Below are 21,091 nucleotides of genomic sequence, written 5' to 3' on the forward strand. Positions count from 1 at the left end.
ATTGCGTGTCCCACGGTGAATGCGTGAGAGTTGGCAGCACTGTAAAAACAGTAGCAGAAAGAGAGGAAAACAGTCGAAAAAGGCAGACCTCAACTAAAACAGCTGGAACTAAAACTTATGTTTCGGTGGTGACTGGAAGCTCTTTGTTTGGTGTCTTGACTTCCCACTCTTGATTGATAAAGTAAAAGTCCAAGTCTGCGACGACCGTTGTTTATCTGGTGCTGCACTTCTTTGAAGTAAACTTCAGTAGAGTCTATAAAACTGATTGGTCGTAAAATGAACCAATCACAAGACATCTTATAGGGGGGGCACCTGGGGTGGCCAATCGAATTTCAGGGGGGGCCGGTGCCCCCCCTGGCCACCACGTAGACCCGCCCCTGCCAGTAGGCCGAGGCTACATGCCTGTACATGCAGTTTTATGAGCTCATATTAGAGTCTACATGAAAAGGTCTATATTAATATTCAGCAATAAAACAAATATAGGCCTACATGTTTCCATATTTAAACGTTACATTTAGGCTATAATTTGTTGAATATATTTATGATGTCAAACTTACACATTTTCACCATTAAAAGTGTTATAAAGGGGTATTAGTATTGTAGGTAGCCTATTATTATACGCATTATATGAAATATTCATCAATTTTCTGTACAACCGCTCACAGGGACGCCATAATTCGAGAAGTTATTTGTAAATGCCGGTCTGTTTTATTATCATCATCATCAATTTCAAATAAACCCTCTCTTAAAAACACACAAAATGCGGTTGGACTGTTTACATATCGCTCGAACGATGTTAAGACCAGAATATACATCGCAATTCCGCGTTCCGTTCTGTCTCGCATACGATTTGATTGCAAGTCGTACTGCGCATGCGTCGGTCGTATCCATCCGCGCTCACGTTTAAATCCAAATGCTTGCGCGCTGTAAACCTAGATGTAGATCAAAATATTTCTCCATACGAACAAGGACAAAGAAAAACATTCGTATTACCACGAAACTGGCACTAATGATCAGTAACTATTGCACAAACATTCCCAGACGTGTTTAAGTGATTTATCCATCAATCAGTGCAGAGCCTCTAGCTATAAACTCCGACTAGACGGAATATGATCTACCAAATAAGGCTTCTGGTGATCTGACCCCCGAACTGCTGGAGGAAATGCTTCCAACAACACATGGACGTTGAAATCACTGTGCTGATGTGTGTGAAGGTCTGAGCTCTCCAAAACACGGCATTGAGGAACTTCTTATCATGTTTAGCAGGAAGCTCAATCTGCAAACTGTTTGTTTCCCCTTTCTTTAGAATCCTCCTGTTACCGCAAAACCATGGTATTACGATACATTTAACTTTTTGGAAATATACCATGGTAGAAGGCCTACCATATTCTCTAAGTAGCCCTACTGCGAAAATACCATAGCCTATGTGAACATAATCATGCTATTCTTGGAAATATCATGTAAATTCTATGGTATAGCGGCTGCCCTAGCAGAGAACGTTTTGCTAATGTTCTCTGACCGTTCAAAACGTTTTTGTTTGTTATGCGGACGTTAAGAGAACATTCCGTTTGTAAACATTATAGAACGTTACTTTGGAATGTTCTCTGTCTGAACGTTCTGAAACAAGCAACGTAAAAAAAAGAACATTAAATCAACTCAAATGTTTCCAACTTAAACCAACTTAAAACGTTATATGAACTAAGTATAAAAAATAACTAACTCATTACGAACGTTATTGTTACTAGAAGAACGTTTGTTCAAGAACCTTGCCAACTTAAGTTATGAGGTAGTTTTTGACTGGTTCTTATCTAATGATTCACATGTGATGGACAATATCCATCCATTCATCTTCTACATTGGCTTCAGCTTCAGCTTCTGTAGGGTGGAGTGCAGGAGGAGTCTATCCCAGCATGCCTCGGGGCGAAAGCAGAGAAACACCCAGGATAGGTGATAAGGCGGAATATAATTATATAATAATGAGAATAAATCAATATTATCTGTCAGTTGTCATGCAATTATATCACATAATGCCACCATATACTCGATCCTCTTAATCCACATTCGCTTCTGTAAAACTTGTGAAATATTAAAAACAGTTGGACTGGAAACTAATCATATTTCATATTTATTATAAAGAGCATCTTCAGTGTCCAACATGTCCCTATATGGACCTGAAATAATTTGGGCTTCGTTTTTCAATAAATCATTTCCAAAAATCGAATCACTTCCAGTGTCTGTCACAAGAGGGCAGCACAGTGTCAAGCTAGTGAATAAAACCAAAATGATCAAATCCCTAGATCAGAGAGAGAGAGAGAGAGAGAGAGAGAGAGAGAGAGAAGAAATGGTTTATTCATCGCCGTGAGTAAAATGAAAACATTTGACACGTAAATGACTTAAAAAAAACACTAATCTTACTTTTTCACTTTAGCATCATAGCACACAATGAAGCACAACACAACACAACACAACACAACACAACACAACAATATAACTGAGGGCACAAAACAGACTTAATCACCATAACGAGCAATTATAAAACGCACATTAACTGTTTAGCTTTGTTTCTAACTCTAAAACCTGCAAAGAGCAAAATGAACACACAATTAGCTTATAACACTAAATATCTTCGAATAACAAATCAAGGTTAGACAGAAGCATATGATATAAACTAGATTTTACCTGAGAAAAAGTAGAGCTTAAACCGCGACGCTTTTGAGACATTTGAATGATGTACACGTTATTTCTGAATGTTCTCTGAACGTTTTTATTTAAATATAATATGCAAACGTTCATTTAAACAACGTTAGCTAACGTTCTTACGTTTTCATTAGCTGGGTATTACCATTGGCACACAAGATGACAGGTATAGGTTTGAAATCATTTGTAAGTTATGAAAGATAATACGTTTGAAATAGTAGGCCATCAGTAGCCCATAACAAACACCCACAATAAAGGTGATGGTTGGTTTAATGATAGTTGTTCCAGGACCAATAAAAGCAGTTGACCCATCATGTTTGGATAACGCTCTGAAAGTGTTTTTGGGAACATATGTAGTTAAAAGAGCCCAGAAGCTCCGTATGCGAAACGGCTCGTGCCGCAGCCAGTCGTCCGTGAACAGTGATTATGAAGGGTTGCGTGCAATCTGTCAAATTGTCTCATTTGCATAATAAACTCGGAGAGCAGCCACTCTCCTCACGCCGAGATAAACCGTAAGTGTATTCAAGCGAATTTTCAGAAAGAATTCATTTGCTTCCCCAAAAAGGGCTCGGTTAAGGTCGCATAAGAATTGGATTAGCATAACAGAAAACTCAAACCTCCCGCTTTCTGTTACTGAGGTTGACTATAAGCTGAATTCAGTAAATATGATCATAAGTAGATAACTATTCGCTCCAGAAACGTTGTGAAACATCTGTAATGGAGGTGATGGAAGCCCATTAGCCAATTTCCACCACATAAGAATCATAATTATGACATAAAAGTCAAAATTATGATATACTAAATCATAAGATGAAAAGTTGAAATTTTGTCAAAAATATATTATATTGACTTTTTATCTCTCAATTTCGACTTTTTATGTCATAACTCCTAGCAGGGACAATGTGGATATGATGTTCAAGATTAAGACCGACTTTGATACAGTCAAATTTCTAAAATATTTGTATTAATAAATCAGAAAAAGTACATTTACATCTGTGAATTTTTTTTTTATTTAATTAAAAACTGAAAAAGAGGGAATGAGTGATAATTGAATAAACTGGTGCACAATTAGCAAAAATTCTAGTGATAATTTCGACTCACATTGAAGTATAAATGTTGTTTTCCAAACTAGGCTTAATATCAAAGCATTGTTGTATCAAATGCATTTGAAAGAATTCAGCCTTGATTAGTTCCGAATACAAGTGCATTGAACAATTTCTAAGCAATTATTCTGAGCAAAATGCATTCTATCTTGTTCATCTCCCAAAGATGATGTCTGGCTCTTTCTCCAGGATTACTTTTCCATGCCTTGATTCAATTGATGCGCCATTTGTAGCTCAGCGCCGCCACGGGCGGCGGACGGTCCAATTTACTTCTTTCTCATTTATTAGAAATTTCCATGGCTTTTGGCTGCTCTGGTGCAAACGGCGCTTTGATGGGCTCCCGAGGAACAGTGCTAATGAGTTAGATGACTGACGAGAAAAGCAATTAGCCCTGGATCCCCTTCACCTTCTCTTTTGAATCGTCTAGAAAAATTAAGATTCTTAGGGCCGGTTCACACAGAACACGCTTTCTGGTTAAAAATGCAAGGCAGTGGAATTAAAAACAACAAAAAAGGTCTAGAGACGAAAAAAAAAAAGTTGAATTCTATTTGAATTCATGTTGAACATAAACCATTTTTTGCTCTCTCGACTCGACCGTCTTCAGAAAAGGGATAGAAAATAGCATCAAGGTTCAAGCCCGTGGCATTTGTTATTGACTGACGTGATATTAACATAAACCGGCACAATACAAATCTATGATGAAGTAAAAGATCATTCATTCTTGACTTTGCAGAATAACACACCTAGAACATGGAATTAACTTAGTTGTTCTGATCACCACCTCAACTGACTAATTATCCATATAATTGGACGTAAAAACAATTAAGCGAGTGTTTTATTTAGTGTTTTAATGCACAAACCAACATGTCATTTACACCCTGGGGTCATCATGGTAAAAGTGTGAGCCGCGGGTGGCAAAATGCATCGAGATGAGATGAGATGTTAGATTATGAAGCATGTTGAGCTTATGGATGTGTTTATGATTCAGGTATCAGGCCAGATTGTGAAATAATTGATTGTTCTGTTGAGATGCCATGTGCGATGACAGCTGATTGGTCCTCGTATATGTGCAATTTAATTTCGCCATCTGCCTTGTCAAACCGAGCTAATGAAATTCTAATGATCTTGTGAAAATGTAATGCAAACATGTTGCTAGATGTGACTAAATATTAACTGAATGTTTCCAGACGAGATATGAGGCACACCATCGTTTTCAGACAACAGTTCTTTAATACAAAGTCAACATATCTACATACACAGTGGTTTCAAACCAGTTATTGTGTCCGTCAGAAGTAACAGTTTGAAAGCGATAGCACTTGGCCTTCGTACAAAGAAAACTATTTTCACGTTCGAGTTTGGCTTTTTTTTTTTTCTATATTTGTTGGCCATGGTATTAATACGTTCACTTTTGAATATTGGTTCTTCATTATTTGCACGCTAATCGATTCACACGTTTGGCTCCCGTTGTCAAAAGGTCCAACGTCCTTTGCGTCAGGGCAAACTTCTGAGCACCTCTGCCGTCGTAGATGTTGGAGATCAGTCCGATAAGTCCAATCGTACGAGTGTCCATCGCGTTCTCCCTCCCGAGGAAAAGTTCGTTTAGAAACACACAAAACTCCCAACAGTTTAAAAGGCAGCGTTGAAATTTCCAAGTTCTCTCGTACTTCGTCCCTTAACGGAAAATCCTCAGAGTAAAAAAAAACCCAATTGAACGAAACATGGCATGCATCTGTAAACTTCTAGAGCTTTGCAATGAACTACCAATTTAAATAAAAGATGGAGCACAGAGGCAGTGGTGAGAGAGAGGGCGTGTCTTTATACTAGCGATAATGGCGTGAAGCTAATCACCAAACACGCTACCAATTCAAGGCAATTCGCTCTCGCTGTTCATATGGCATTTTATAGGCACTGGGCACACTAGCCCTTCTTCATCCGAATCTCACTCAAAATGAGAAAAACACAAAATGATTACTGCTTTAGGCTTAAAACGGGATTCATTTTGAGGTGAATCTCATGAAACATTTCAATGAGAAATTATATTTTGCTTGGAGAAAGCCAAGTCTATTTTTTGAGACCAGTAGGATCCAGTAAGTCTTATTGGAGAAGGAGAAGCGTTGTGATTTCTCTCACCACTGGACTGCAGTGTGTGGAGGCCAAGATAAGAATAAAAAGTGAAGAGTTGAAAAAAAAATGAACAAATGGATCAGAAAAAAAGAAGAAAAGAGGAATGAAGGGAAGAGAGATAAACAGAGCTGTTAGCGTGAGACAAAGCTTCTTTCAAAACTGTGGAAGGTTTCCATTAGCATAAACTTTTTTTGTTGTTGTTTGTTTATCTCAGTATTGTTCAAAGACATAAATCTTGTGGGTCAAATTATACAAATACATATAATATATATTTGTTTATTTACAGGCATTATATTTAGGATCATAGTTGATATCTAACAAACGATCGAACATTTGGTGGTTTAAAAAAAGTAAAAAAACAAAACAAAACATAAAAGATGCCAAAGAATGAAAGCTTTCACAACGATGGGTTGTAACAAAATTAGAGTTTTTTTGTGTGTTTTTTTTGTGTAAAATTTGGAAAGTACAGTTTATTGTATTTTTTTTTGTGTGTTCAATTCAATATTTAGCAAACCAGTTCTACATCTTTTATAAAAGTAATACTTCAGTTAATACTAGTACTATTGATGAATAACAATAGAATTGAAATCGTAATCCATCCTTCATTATTAGGCAACAGGAAGTCAAAGTTCTCCCACGCAATGATTTATGGGAAATCTCTACAATTCTGAAAATGCATTTTCCCAAATTCTTTTAAGAAATAAAAACAAAGAAACAACAACAAAAAACAAACAAAAAAATCAATAAAAAGTCATTCATGATTTCATACACGCAATAATTTCATGGTGGTATAAAAATGAGTGCCCACTTCAAAAAAGAAAAAAGGCTATTCATATGAAGATTTGGATACATCTTTATATTCTGCATTTAAATATATTGTGAGTGTGTATGTATACATTCATGTCCCATTCGTCTATGTATACATGCACACAAACACATCTCACGTAGCATTTCTACAGTGAAAAAATAGAATGTCTTTTAACATAATATGAGCAAAATGAGCATTATTTTTCTTGCTAATTAAAAAAAATGAGTACGGTATCTTTGTTAAAAAAAAAAACACTAAACCAAGAAATAAATCAAAAGTTTGTTAAGTAAGGAGATAATAGTCAAAATAATACAACAGTAATGTATTTTCTTTTCCCTATGATGTTACAAGAATAAGGCTTTTTGGAAATAAGATTACACACGGCTCCTTTCATTCTCTCACCAATCAGAACACTCCAAGTTCAAGCATTCTCCAGAACAACCAATCAGCTCTGACTGCGGAGAGGAGACCCCTCCCCCCTCATACGCATATGCATGAGCGCGTAAAACAGTCCCACCTACAACAACAGATTCACAAGATAGTTGTACCGCAATTTCATGACGCAAATACAAGCCCGTTTCTTGCTCTTCGTTAGCCAAAATCCATTGAAGAATCACCTCCCGAAAAGAAATCCCAAAGTAACCAGGAATGGGTCGTTTTGATGACGATGGTGAAGATTAAATAAAGTTGGGTCTCATCCTGGGCGAGCGTTGGGGCATAAGGAAATGGATTGAGAGGTGGGACCAACACACGTAATCTCACTATCGCACACTTCCATCCGTTAAATCGGACTCTTCACATGTACACGTACAGCATAATGGAGCGAAAGCAGCATGTTTGGTATCAAGAGCAAAACGAAACCAAAAAAACATAGTTGTAAGATAAAAAGTTGGTTGAAACGATGGCAATGAACGTTGTTCACTGGGGATGTCCGAGACGTAGCCACGCATCCCCTATCCGGTGCGCCAAACACATGGTGTACGTCAACGGAGAGACCAGTCACGGTTGTAGTTGCCAAAGAAACTTGAGACTTCAGTGGTGGTTCCTCTGGTCCTAATCTCCATTTGACCCAATAGTTCAAGCTCCCATTGGCTCTCAAGACGACGGACATGAAGCTACATTGGTAGAAAAGTTTGCTAGCATGTCCTTGAATGCACTAAAGAAACGGATGCGTTTAGGGGATGCGATTAGGTTTCAACCATTTCCTTGAATGCCTCAAGACGTGTTTGGCGACTCTTGTCAGCTCCAGTGGTTTCAAAAGGAAGGGTTACTTTCTCAAGTGGATGAACGGTTCGCCTCGAATTGCTCTAAAGTGGCTCCCAATTTTGTCCGAATGGCAACATGTCACAAGGAGAGGCTCGAATCCAAGACGTGAGCGGCAATATAAGTCTTGTTTGTACCATTCCTCCAACTTCTCCATTGAATACACTCTTGAAGACGTCACTGATGTCCACAGCTAGACTGACAGATGTCCGTTTTAGTAAACAAGGAAGGATTTCAGATGCCAACCAACCAACCAATTCCCCAACCATTTAGGTACTCATCATCTATCGGTGTTAGTTTATTTGTGGGCATGTAGTATCGCACCAACTTTTCCTTATTTTTCTGTCTTTTTGTTCACAGAGTTAGTTTGGAAAGAAACTATGTTTGTCCTCCACATCAGAACACTTGAGGTAAGGTTAGTGGTCCGACGCCGACATCATTCCCACCCTCCAGCCTGAGCCAAAACGTTTGGTTCCTCCATCATGAGCTTGGGATGTAGAAGTGTTTGGGATCCGTTTGCGCTCCTCCAGTGTTGCTGTCCGATTGGGGTTTCTCACGACATGTTTTGATTGGTTCCAAAAGACGATTCGTTGAATTTTTTTTTAATGAATTTTGTATAGTTGTCATCGTTTCATGTTTTCAAGCAAGTTTTTATGGCTCAGGAGGCTGTTGGGGGGAAGGGGATTGTGGGGCAGGGGGGAACAAAAATGGCTTTTTACGTTGCATAGTGATCAAAACTTCCAAGGTACTCCAGAGCCGCCTGATAGCAAAACTGGTACTCGTCCTGTGGAGGAAAACGCAAAGACGTCAGCATAAACGCTCGCTATAACTTCGAATCGCCAGCCGTTCGGCGATTAAACAAGGCGATCTGCATTAAAACAGAAGCGTTAGACTCTCACCTCTGTTTGCACCATTGCTGGCCGTTGCGTTCTCAACATTTTGACCGTTTGGAAGATGTCCACCACACCCTCGTAACGCATTCGCTCCAGCACGATGCTTAGCGTGATGAAGACCCCGGTCCGTCCCACACCGGCACTGTGTCGAGGAAAACATGTATAGTTTGTTAATGTAACTGCTAATATCTTTCTGAAAGATAATCGTCTGTGTTTTCCAGTGGAAACATCGAAATATCATTGAAACAAGATGCATTTACTTACAAACATAATTGCAGAACATTTGAATTGTGTTTATTTATTTTTCTTATTTTCTTTTCCTACTATTGATTTATCTTATTTTAGGTGCAAATGTGTGTTTGGAACGGGATATTAGCATACTGCCATATTGCATTCATTTACACAGACAATTTTTGGTGGCGTAGTTACATTGTACTTACTCAAATAAGTACTGAGCAATATTGAATAATTACGTGTACTTACTATAGAGTTGTGGTTAGGGTTTGGCTTAGGGTTAGTTACTTGTAACTATACACAATTTACTGTTATTACTATAGTAAGTACATGTAGTAACCTGTCACCTTAAGATAAAGTGTTACACTATTTAAAAATAAATAAATATGTGAAATAGTATGCAGTATTTTTGTCACATGACCTCACTAAATTGCATCCAGTTAAGGTATCAGATTTTTTTTTGTGTGCTTTAAATCAAATTTTTAAACATAATTAAATAATAAATAAAATTAATAATGATAAAAATAAATACACAATAAATAACAAATAAAAGAATAAATAAATAAGGAAATATGAAAAATAAAAAATAAAACAAAAACTTTTAATCATTTTATATATATTTTTTTTAATTATCTATAAATAAACACATAATAAGTAAAAATAATACAATAACAATAATAAATAAATATAAGTAAATAAAAAAAAATATATATAAGTAAAAAATATAAGTAAATTTGGTCTGTCCACAAAATAAATAAGGGAGATATAAAAAAAAAATCATTGTATTGTGTCCATTCATTTGTCACACAGGAAGTGCATTGTGGGATACAGATATTGCATATATATATACGGCATGCTAAATTATTTCAAGAGTTCACCTTATCGCCATCTACATAAACAGCAGAACGATAGAATAAATCACCGGCGTTTGGTGTGAACGAGCGCACACATGCTAAGCTGCTCTCGCTGTGACAGCGCTTGAAATAGGAGGCGTCCTAAGTCTGATTTTTCAAGGCTGCCTTCATAAGCTGCTTTGGCACCGAGCGATTTCACCAAGCCAACAATAATTGATATGACAACGGGCTTATTTTTCCCTTTGCCTCCACTTTGGCAAGATTGAAAGTGACAAAATGGCTTGGAAAAGTGGGGAGGGAGGCCGAGCGACTACGGAGCCAATCACGGCGTGGCGTTGTGATGATGCAAGAGTTCGGGAATCTAATGAAAAGCCAGTTTGGACTCCCACGACAGTGACTGTCAGGAAAACAAAATGCTTTTGACGGTCCTGTCCGTCCAGGATGCTAGAATCCTACAGAAAGGGGGCAGAGGAAAGGAAAAGAAAGAAAGAAGTGTCTCTCTTGGCTCTCAGACTTCACCGAAGCGCTGGTTAAATAGATAGACTTTCAAATCTGACAGGCGTGAAGGAGCAGTGAATGAGAGGATTTACACTTCCATTCAGTGTACGTAATCATGCAATTAATGACAAAACCATGTGGCTCTATTAGATATCAAATCTGGGGGAGAGATGGATGGAGAGGAGAGAAATGAGAGAGAATAAGGAGAGAAGATTAGAGAAATAGTCGATACTGAAAACCATCACCATCGCGAAACACAAAAGGTGGAAATTTGATTGATTTGAATTCATTTAAAAATCGTAATAATTACGATTTGAATTCAGTGTTTATGTATTATTCTTGAACCATACGCAATTTTTAGTAAACGTATATTTAATCTTTTCTACACTGTAAAAAAAAGATTTTTCAAAGTTGTAAATAAAACAAATATTTATTGGAGAATGTTTTATGAAAATACTATTTCACGTTTCATTTATTGAAAAAAATGAGATAAGCAAAATTAATCGAAATACATTCTTGAAGTCTTGATATCTCATGCGGTTTTGCTTCTCAAGTAAATATGACTCGTTTTAATGATGTTTCGATATTTTCACCGGAAAACGAGACTGATTTAGAAAGATTTTTTTGTTTTGTGATGCAGTGCTGATCCAAAAAGGACCAAAAAACGCCATGTTGACCATGAAATCATCTCTCTGATGGAGATGTGGAGAGAGAGAGAGAGAGAGAGAGTGAGAGAGAGAGTGAGAGAGAGAGTGAGAGAGAGAGAGTGAGTGAGAGAGAGAGTGAGAGAGAGAGAGAGGGAGAGAGAGTGAGAGAGAGAGTGAGAGAGAGAGAGTGAGAGAGAGAGAGTGAGTGAGAGAGAGAGGGAGAGAGAGTGAGAGAGAGAGAGAGTGATAGAGAGAGAGAGAGAGAGAGAGAGAGTGAGAGAGAGAGAGTGAGAGAGAGAGAGTGAGTGAGAGAGAGAGGGAGAGAGAGTGAGAGAGAGAGAGAGTGAGTGAGAGAGTGAGTGAGTGAGAGAGAGAGTGAGAGAGAGAGAGTGATAGAGAGAGAGAGAGAGAGAGAGAGAGAGAGAGACAGAGAGAGAGAGAGATGGACGGATGATAAAAGGCCAGTGAAGACTCCTGCAGCTCTGTAAACACAGATGTGTGTAAGTGACGTGTGCGGGAGCAGAAACAGGCGAGAGCGATCTCTGCGTCTGGAGTGTGTGAGTGAAACAGCAGCGCTGACGAACGACAGGATCCTCAGAGGAGTGAGAGTTACAGCGGCAAACACTGAGTCTGTACAATACCAGTGCAGCAGCTAATCTGAACACACACACACTCACACACACACACACACACACACACACACACACACACACACACACACACACACAAACACACACACACTGACGTACACACACTCACACAAACTCACACTGACGCACACACAAACTCACACTGACGGACACACACTCACACTCACACTGATATACACACACTCACACTGACGTACACACACTCACTCACACAAACTCACACTGACGCACAGTCACACACTCACACACTGACGCTACTTGCACACACAAACTCACACTGACGGACACACACTCACACTGATATACACACACTCACACTGACGTACACACACTCACTCACACAAACTCACACTGACGCACAGTCACACACTCACACACTGACGCTACTTGCACACACAAACTCACACTGAAGTACACACTCACTCACAAACTCACACTGACGCACACACACTCACACAGATGTACACACTCACACTGATACACACACTCACACTGACGTACACACAAACACACAAAATCACACTGACGCACACACACTCACACAGACGCACACACTCACACAGATGTACACACTCATACTGACGTACACACACTCACTCACACAAACTCACACTGACGCACAGTCACACACACACTCACGCTACTTGCACACACAAACTCACACTGAAGTACACACTCACTCACAAACTCACACTGACGCACACACACTCACACAGATGTACACACACTCACACTGATACACACATACTCACACACACTCACACTGACATACACACACAAACTCACACAAAATCACACTGACGCACACACACTCACACAGACGCACACACTCACACAGATGTACACACTCATACTGACGTACACACACACTCACTCACACAAACTCACACTGACGCACAGTCACACACACACTCACGCTACTTGCACACACAAACTCACACTGAAGTACACACTCACTCACAAACTCACACTGATGCACTCACACAGATGTACACACACTCACACTGATACACACTCACACTGATACACACATACTCACACACACTCACACTGACGTACACACACAAACTCACACTGATGCACACATACACACACTCGACTTGCACACTCATTCACAGTCACACACTCAAACACACTCATACACACTCTCAACTTACACACACTCTCAACTCACTTACACTCAAACACACACTCACGCAAACACACACTCAAACCCTCACTCACACACACACACACACACACACACACACATACATATATATATATATGAAAATATAAAATGAAAAAAATGTAAATGTTTAAATGTAAATTTCTCTCTCTCTCTCTCTCTCTCTCTCTCTCTCTATATATATATATATAAAATCAATCTTGTATTTTCACAGACAGGAAGTCAAGCACAGTTTCTCTGTCTGTCAGTCGTCTCTGAACACAAGCGCTGTTTAACATGCATCAGGAACAGAGGCTCGCGGGACGGCTGTGATTTATGTGCGTCTGGACTGCGTCGTCTTCAGAAGAGTAACGATTCGCTTGTTAAACGCTGGCCATGGCGGAGGAGGACGCTTCAGTCGCTGCTCAAATCTGTACGAGGAGCGCCGTAATGGAGTCACATGCATCACTTCTGATGATCTGTGTGCTATTACTGTACTTATGATGAACACAGCCGTCCCGCGCGAACACGTGTGCTAGTTTGTGTTTATTACCAGGAACAGTTTCAAGCTTTAGTTAACGAGTTTCACACACGCCGATAGAGTCGGTTTCGCTCGAAATAAATTTAAATAGAAACTACACTATAGTACACTATAATTTATGCTTGTTTTATACTTCTATTATTCATTCCTATTCTGTTCTGAATACCATTATTTTTGTAAACGTTTCATTTTATTTACCGTTATTTTTTCTAATATTAATTCTGAATAATTTTATTAGTCGGAAGCGACGACTTATTTCGGAAAATACGTTGTATATAAATGTTATTTTAGTATTGTTAAAATACTATTTTGGATTTTTTTTTATTTTAAATTGGGTTTTTAAAATATTTTCTGTTTGTATTTTAATTTTAGTTAAATTTTTTGTCATTTTTAATACTTAAAAAAAATATCTATGTAGTTTTTAATTGCTTTTTATTTCAGGTTTACTTTTTGTTTTTCAGTATATGAAATTCAACTAAATGGAAATGAAAACTTTTTTTATATATTTTTTTTTTTTTTTTTCAGTTAACGTTTATATTATTTTGAGTAATTATTTTTTATGGGTTTAGTTTTTTTTGTTTAGTTACTATAAAATACTTGTATCATATATATTTATATTAGTGCTGTCAAATTGATTTATCGCATCTAACATAAAAGTTTGTGCGTGTCTGTGTACACACATACATACAACTTTTAATTAAGCGATTTGACAGCACACATTTACATACATATATATATATGCTTTGATATGGAACGATATCATAACAATAAATATATAGTTCTAAAAATCGTTCTAAATATAAACGAATAGCAGAGTCGGAGTCCACAACAATAACGGCACAGAGAAACATCATCAATGAAATCACTTTCAGAACGATTTTTTTTTCCAGCTGATGAACGATTAAAACATCGACAGCCAATCAGAATCCATCCTGCTTTAAGCACTCAAGCATTTAAAGCGACAGACGACAAAACTGCAGCATGAGCTTCGAATAAACAGAACAATATCGTGTGTTGGTGTGGATGCTAACATATTTAGCCTTCAAAGCTTGACTAAAAGCCACAAAAGCCTTGATGTAATAGGATGAGCTGCTGTTAGATCATGTTTGCATGTGTTCTCACCTGCAGTGGACAGAAATGGGCCCGTCCTGGCCAAACTGCTCCTTAGTTTTATGCACCTGGCCAATAAAGTCAATGAATCCCTCTCCGGATTTGGGAACGCCTTGCTCCGGCCAATCAGTGAACTGGAACTGCCGTACGGTCCTGGACTGGCCGTCCTGTGAGCGAGAGAACAAACAAACACAGATACGTAACCGTCAAGACGAGTCTCCCATCTGTTTATGTAACTCGACCGCAATCCCGAATCAGTCAATCCCGACGGACGCTGACAGGCACAACAGATACGGGAGAAGCTACGGCAAACATCTCCTCTCCGATCTGAGCCGACTCCACACCCTTCTGCCTCTTTTTGTTGTTTTTTTTCTCTCCTCTTTGGCTGGAATAACTCTGGGATAAGGGAAATCGATGGTGCGTCCGCCGTGACGAGCGTTGTCTCGTGGAGACGCTGCTAAATGGAGTGATCCGGACGGGTGATCGATGGCGCGACTCGAGGTTTGGAGAAACCCTGCGGCTTCGGCACTGACGGATGAGAGGAGAGCAAAGACACCCGGCGACGGATGAGGCCTGGTTCCCGAGAAAGCAAGCAATCGAAGGGAAGCTCAGGCAGAACGAGGTACAATTAAATGGTGCAGAAGGGGCTGGAAATATTCACTCATCCCTGCAGTGAAGAGAGGCTGACGGATCAAACCGGCCGAGTCCCAACTTAATCACGGGCTTTTTGGATCACACATGCATTACGGAGCACTTGTCCATTTCCTCTACATTTCTATTTCCTAGGCTGGGCGTTTTTTGCTTGTGTTCAAACTACAGGTTTCGATTAATCCAATGAATTTTCCTTTTGTTCATTAAAACACCCGCCAATCATCAAACGAGTGAACCAATAAAACGCGCACCAATTATTTTTAACTCTACTCTACAAAATAATGGCTCTTCTAATTGATTTGCTTGCTTCCAGAACAAACGCATAAACATCAATATGCAGTCAAACCAAAAATGATTCAGTTATTCAATTATTCAATTATCAGTGTGTGCAGGACACTACAGTTCTTTTATGTAAGTGAGGATAGAAAAATTAAGTAAACTGTGACATATTGTACCCAAAAATGTGATTACCAGTAACATTTATACAAATTTGGGACCAAAAATGATTCAAAAACGTGTTTTTTCTTGAATTGCTAATGCGACCTTTTTACACCACAGACTGAACAAAATGAAGCATTGCTTGGTGATTGGTTGAGCTAAACTGGTATTATCTAATTGTGTAGTTAAATTTAACAGCTGACAGATATTCAACATAATTCATGTGTGAGACAGTCTAACAACTGATGGACAATAACGTGGAGTTCTTCTCATATTACAATTTCCTAAACTATAGTGAATAAACTGTGATAATGTGAGAAATGTTGAAGGTGTCTGAATAAATTTTGGTTCGACTGTATATACTGAATATTGTCAACAGGTTTTTTTATAACAGTGTCGGCCAGGCCTGATTGAGTCCTTCCTCTTTCTCTTCTGATCAACTGAAACAAGCAGTTTGTTTTTGCTGCAAAACATGAAGGGTGAAAGAAAACGAGGCCGAACCGAATCGTGCGCACACAACCTACAGGCCGAGCGGTGTGTGTCCAATCGTGTGATTAAATACGTGCATCCTCCCATCATGCCCCAGTCCAGGCCCCGCCTCCACCAGTCGGCTCTGATTAAAGTTCTCATTGATCCGGCGGGCCTCGCTCTGCAGGCTGATTACTGGAGAGTCTGTCTGGATGATTCAATCACAATTAAAGTGCTTGGCTGGAGTGAGCGACGCTCGGGATGCTCATTTCGTCTCGGGCGCGCGTTCGCACGTACGGTGACAGTCAGAGTGTTTGGCATTAGCGGTTTGCTGGAAAGACACTCGACTGATGAGGGCTCTAGTCGTTCAGTGAGAGCTTCTGATAACGGTCAGCTGATGGGATATTTTTTCCTACGTCTGAGACTCATGGAAAAGCACAATTATAATATGGCTACTACTGACATTTTGACTCAGTGTAGATACAGAAGAAAATTTCACCATGTTGTTTTCTCCTAAAACACTTCATACTGTATAATCAGCAAAAATGTGCAATGTATATATATCAATCAATTAAAATGCAACAATTATTTAGAACTATACACAAAATACTATGGAATTACCATGTTTTTACCACGATTTACCATGTTTTTACCACGATTTTTACCACAATTTACCATGTTTTTACCATGTTTTTTTACACATCAATTAAATTAAATTAAATTAATCAACAAATCAATTAAAATGCAACAATTATTTAGAACTATACACAAAATACTATGGATTTACCATGTTTTTACCACGATTTACCATGGTTTTTTACACATACAACCCACGTTCTTTGCAAGTGCCTATCACGTAAATACCATGGTATACGAATATGATAATCATTCCGTACCATGGTATATATGAACATACCACGATATTACCATGTTTTGTCCAAAAGATTCCAAGGAAACAATATGATATTCTTTGTTGTGCCTTGGATGGTACCATGGTATGTGAGTATAGTAATATTTAGTATGATAATGTCAATGTGCTATGTTATTTAGATTATTTCAAACATGGTACCATGGTAATACCATGATATTCTTGAAAATATACCTTCTTAACAAAAATACTACATGAGTACCATGGTAGAGTGATGGGATAAGATGGTAATTCTATAGTACTTTGACATACCATGGTACTGAAATTCATATACTATGGTACACCATGGTAAATGTCCAAAATACCATGGTATTCACTGAAAAATTAATTGTAGGATCTACTTTGAAAGTAAATTTCACAAATAATTATAAAGAAATAGCAAGTGATAGTTCAGTTAAACATGAAATTTTGAATTAGACAGACTGAAATCGTATTTTCTTTTAAAACTTATTGGAAATATTTATTTCCAAAATTGAAAAATCATAGTTTACCATGTAAATACCTTTCGTAAGGTTTATGAACATAGTAATCATTCAGTTTTAGTGGTATTTTTCAGGACTCACCCGGGCATCCGTCACTTTAAACTCTCTGAGGATGTACTGTGGCATGTTGTACTCCGCCATGGGATCCACCACAAAGTACTGATACCTAGCCGAGCGCTCTGCCGGCCAGTACTGGTGACACTTTTCCTGCGAAAAACATGTCAAAGCACAATTAAATTACATCATCCGGAAGCCAAAATCCGCTGGTCTTAAAGAAGAGCAACACTCACTCTGCCCATCTCCCTCAGTTTGGTCAGCATCACCACAATGGTGGAGTTGTTCTCCCACAACATCCTCCAGAAGTCCTCGGTGGTCTCCGCTAATGGGCCCTGTGTGGCTATATACGCCTTCTGTTGTCTACAGGAAAGAGAAAGTCAATCCCAACGAATTAAATGCAGCAGAATTCGGGTTGACTTCCGGTTGCTTAGGGCCACCGTAGGCGTACCTGTATCCGTCGATAAAGCTGGAGTTGATATAGTCGGACCCTTCCAGCCCTCTGATTGGCTGCAGGCACACTCGAGTGGTCTCGTACGGCATGATGTTGACCAGGCGGTTTTTAAATTTGTTGCATGGCAGATTGGCACTTATGAATCTGGACGTGTGGGCTTTGGAGTTCGCCAAACGCTGTGGGAAGAGAGAGACACAAGCATGAGAATTAAATTGAGCCAATTTCCAGCACGGATATTTAAGCTTGAAGGGCACGACCAGCTGCATGGGAATCTCAGACACTCGTTTAACCAATCTGACTTTTTATTTTTGGTCTAATGGCTCTATTTTTTTCCACTCCACCTGTTTGTCTCAGACGGGCAAGACTGGATGACCCAGTTTACTTGTGGTTGCAGGAACCTGTCATTGCTCATTGCTGTTATAATTAACAAAAAAAAAAAATTTTCGTCCATCAGGTGGCATGAAACCCAGCTCCGAAAAAACTGGAAAGTCAGGCAAAACTTCACTTTTCAGGGTCACTGTCACTTTTAGGATGCCGCTTCAACATTGTGACAGGACACCACCATTTTGTACGCACACATGCACCTTGTACTCTCATGTCATGATCCAAATTAGAGCTTGTAACCATCAATTAGCATTAACCAAGCCACAGTACCCGCAATTCTTCTCCGTTTCTAGGTCAGTTGTCTGGAAAGATTGTCTCCTTTTAACTGGACGAGCCTGGCACATCTAGAAACTGTGCCTTGCTCTCGCTTGCTCTCTCTCTCTCCTATGTTCTGCCAGGTAATGCCTTTGCCCCGATATAAATCCATTCAGCTCCTGCTCCAGGCCTAGTCTTTCTCTCTTTCTTTCAGAAGCGGCCACTGGCTGTTTGTCTTTCCTTTGAGTCTTTGAGTAGCTTTCAAAGAGGGACCTGGAAGGGCATGAGGCATTCCGGTGGGAAGCGGCAGCCATGAACCGAGCTCTTGAAATAATAAGCACGCACACACACTTTTAGCTGGCTGGTTTAGCTGTCCGCGTCAAGTTTAAAAGTGGTTTGTGATATGGTTAGCCCAATTACTCAGGCACCTTATTAACACTTACATAAAATCATCTCTCATACTGCCGTTGGGGAAATATTCTATCCCTGTTGAATCCTCTCCTTTCACGTCAATATGATAATAAATATCTTTTCATTTAACAGATTATATAACAGAACCTACAAATGGTCAAATTAACAGCTAGCTTGCTAGCTAACTAGTTACCTTATTAGTGCATACTGCTCTTTTACCTTCCAGACTAGCAAACCACTAACTGGTTAGCGTGTCATCTTATCACACCTCTAGCCGATTAGCCTGATAGCTTAGCATGCCACTATCTGACTATGTTGATCACAACATACTTCTGGACAGGCTGGAAAACTGGGTGGGGCTTTCTGGGATAGTCCTAAAATGGTTCAGGTCATACTTAGATGGGAGAGGTTATTATGTGAGTATAGGAGACCATAAGTCTGAGTGGACATCCATGACATGCGGAGTCCCTCAAGGCTCAATTCTTGCGCCACTCCTGTTCAACCTGTATATGCTCCCAATGAGCCAAATAATGAGAAAGAACCAAATTGCTTACCACAGCTATGCAGACGACACACAGCTCTACTTAGCCCTATCGCCCAACGATTATAGCCCCATTGACTCCCTGTGCCAATGCATTGATGAAGTCAACAGTTGGATGTGTCAAAACTTTCTTCAGTTAAACAAAGACAAAACTGAAGTCATTGCGTTTGGAAACAAAGATGAAGTTCTCAAGGTGAACACATACCTTCACTCTAGGGGTCAAACAACCAAAAATCAAGTCAGGAATCTTGGTGTGACACTAGAGTCAGACCTTAGTTTCAGTAGTCATGTCAAAGCAATAACTAAATCAGCATACTATCATCTGAAAAATATTGCAAGAATTAGATGCTTTGTTTCCAGACAAGACTTAGAGAAACTTGTGCATGCTTTCATCACCAGCAGGGTGGATTATTGTAATGGACTCCTCACTGGCCTTCCCAAAAAGACCATAAGACAGTTGCAGCTCATACAGAACGCTGCCGCCAGGATTCTGAGCAGAACCAGAAAATATGAACATATCGCACCAGTCCTCAGGTCTTTACACTGGCTCCCAGTTAAATTTAGGATTGATTTTAAAGTATTATTACTGGTATATAAATCATTCAATGGCCTAGGACCTCAATACATTGCAGATATGCTCACTGAATATAAACCCAACAGATCACTCAGATCATTAGGATCATATCAGCTAGAAATACCAAGGGTTCACTCTAAGCATGGCGAGTCTGCTTTTAGCTATTATGCCAGCCGCAGCTGGAACCAGCTTCCAGAAGAGATCAGATGTGCTCCTACAGTGGTCACATTCAAATCCAGACTCAAAACACTTCTGTTTAACTATGCATTTACTGAATGAGCACTGTGCCGCTGTTCGTCCGACTGTTTGTACTGTATTTTATTTCTTATTTTTCTAAACTGTTTTAATTATTCTTATTTCTTTTTATTATTTTAATTTCTTCTATGTAAAGCACTTTGAATTGCCATTGTGTATGAAATGTGCTATATAAATAAACTTGCCTTGCCTTGCCTTGCTGGCTAGAAATGCATACCACTACCCAACTTCAATGTTCAAAAAGGATTTATGTGAGGAACTGATTCTAACCAATTGGAAAACCAATCCAGACCTTTTACTAAGCAGTTTGGCGATCCCTTTAAAAAGAACCAACTCATTCATTCACAAATTGGACATCGCTAATTGAGATTTAGAAAATAGCAATGGTACCACCTTGATGGTACCACCTGGACCTATCGCTCAACTAATTGCTTTGCAACCTCGTTACCGCTAGTGTCCGACTTTGCTCCCTGAGCTGGTGAGCATTACTTTGTTCCAGGCTAAAGAAAGAGAAACAGAATAAGTGACAAAGCCTGAAAGAGGAAATAAAAAAACAGAAAAGAAGTAAAAGCTTTTCAAGGTCTTAGAGGCCAGAAACTTGCAGGAGTGTTTTAGTTGCCAAATGGA

General features: G+C 39.2%; 2 protein-coding genes across 23 annotated transcripts in view; one reads left to right on the forward strand and one right to left on the reverse strand.

Annotated features, from left to right (window-relative positions):
* The window catches only part of LOC309476083 (uncharacterized protein), a 98,876-nt gene extending 90,008 nt beyond the window's left edge, over positions 1 to 8,868 (forward strand). Inside the window, exon 2 of the mRNA XM_082139244.1 lies at positions 8,859 to 8,868. The gene's annotated coding sequence lies outside the window, so the exon portion shown is untranslated. The remainder of the gene's footprint in view (positions 1 to 8,858) is intronic.
* ptprsa (protein tyrosine phosphatase receptor type Sa) overlaps positions 5,011 to 21,091 on the reverse strand; it is a 204,860-nt gene continuing 188,779 nt past the window's right edge. For all 22 annotated transcript variants that reach the window (XM_082138939.1, XM_082138943.1, XM_082138942.1 and 19 more), the window contains 6 exons: positions 18,042 to 18,220; positions 17,827 to 17,953; positions 17,618 to 17,743; positions 14,582 to 14,736; positions 8,895 to 9,030; positions 5,011 to 8,779 (listed from right to left, as the gene is read on the reverse strand). In XM_082138939.1, coding sequence (XP_081995065.1) covers positions 8,711 to 8,779; positions 8,895 to 9,030; positions 14,582 to 14,736; positions 17,618 to 17,743; positions 17,827 to 17,953; positions 18,042 to 18,220 — 792 coding nt within the window. In that variant the 3' untranslated portion in view covers positions 5,011 to 8,710. The remainder of the gene's footprint in view (positions 8,780 to 8,894; positions 9,031 to 14,581; positions 14,737 to 17,617; positions 17,744 to 17,826; positions 17,954 to 18,041; positions 18,221 to 21,091) is intronic.

The sequence above is a fragment of the Leuciscus leuciscus genome (genome assembly GCF_965113295.1).
Source record: "Leuciscus leuciscus genome assembly, chromosome: 15".
Classification (NCBI taxonomy): Eukaryota; Metazoa; Chordata; class Actinopteri; order Cypriniformes; family Leuciscidae; genus Leuciscus; species Leuciscus leuciscus.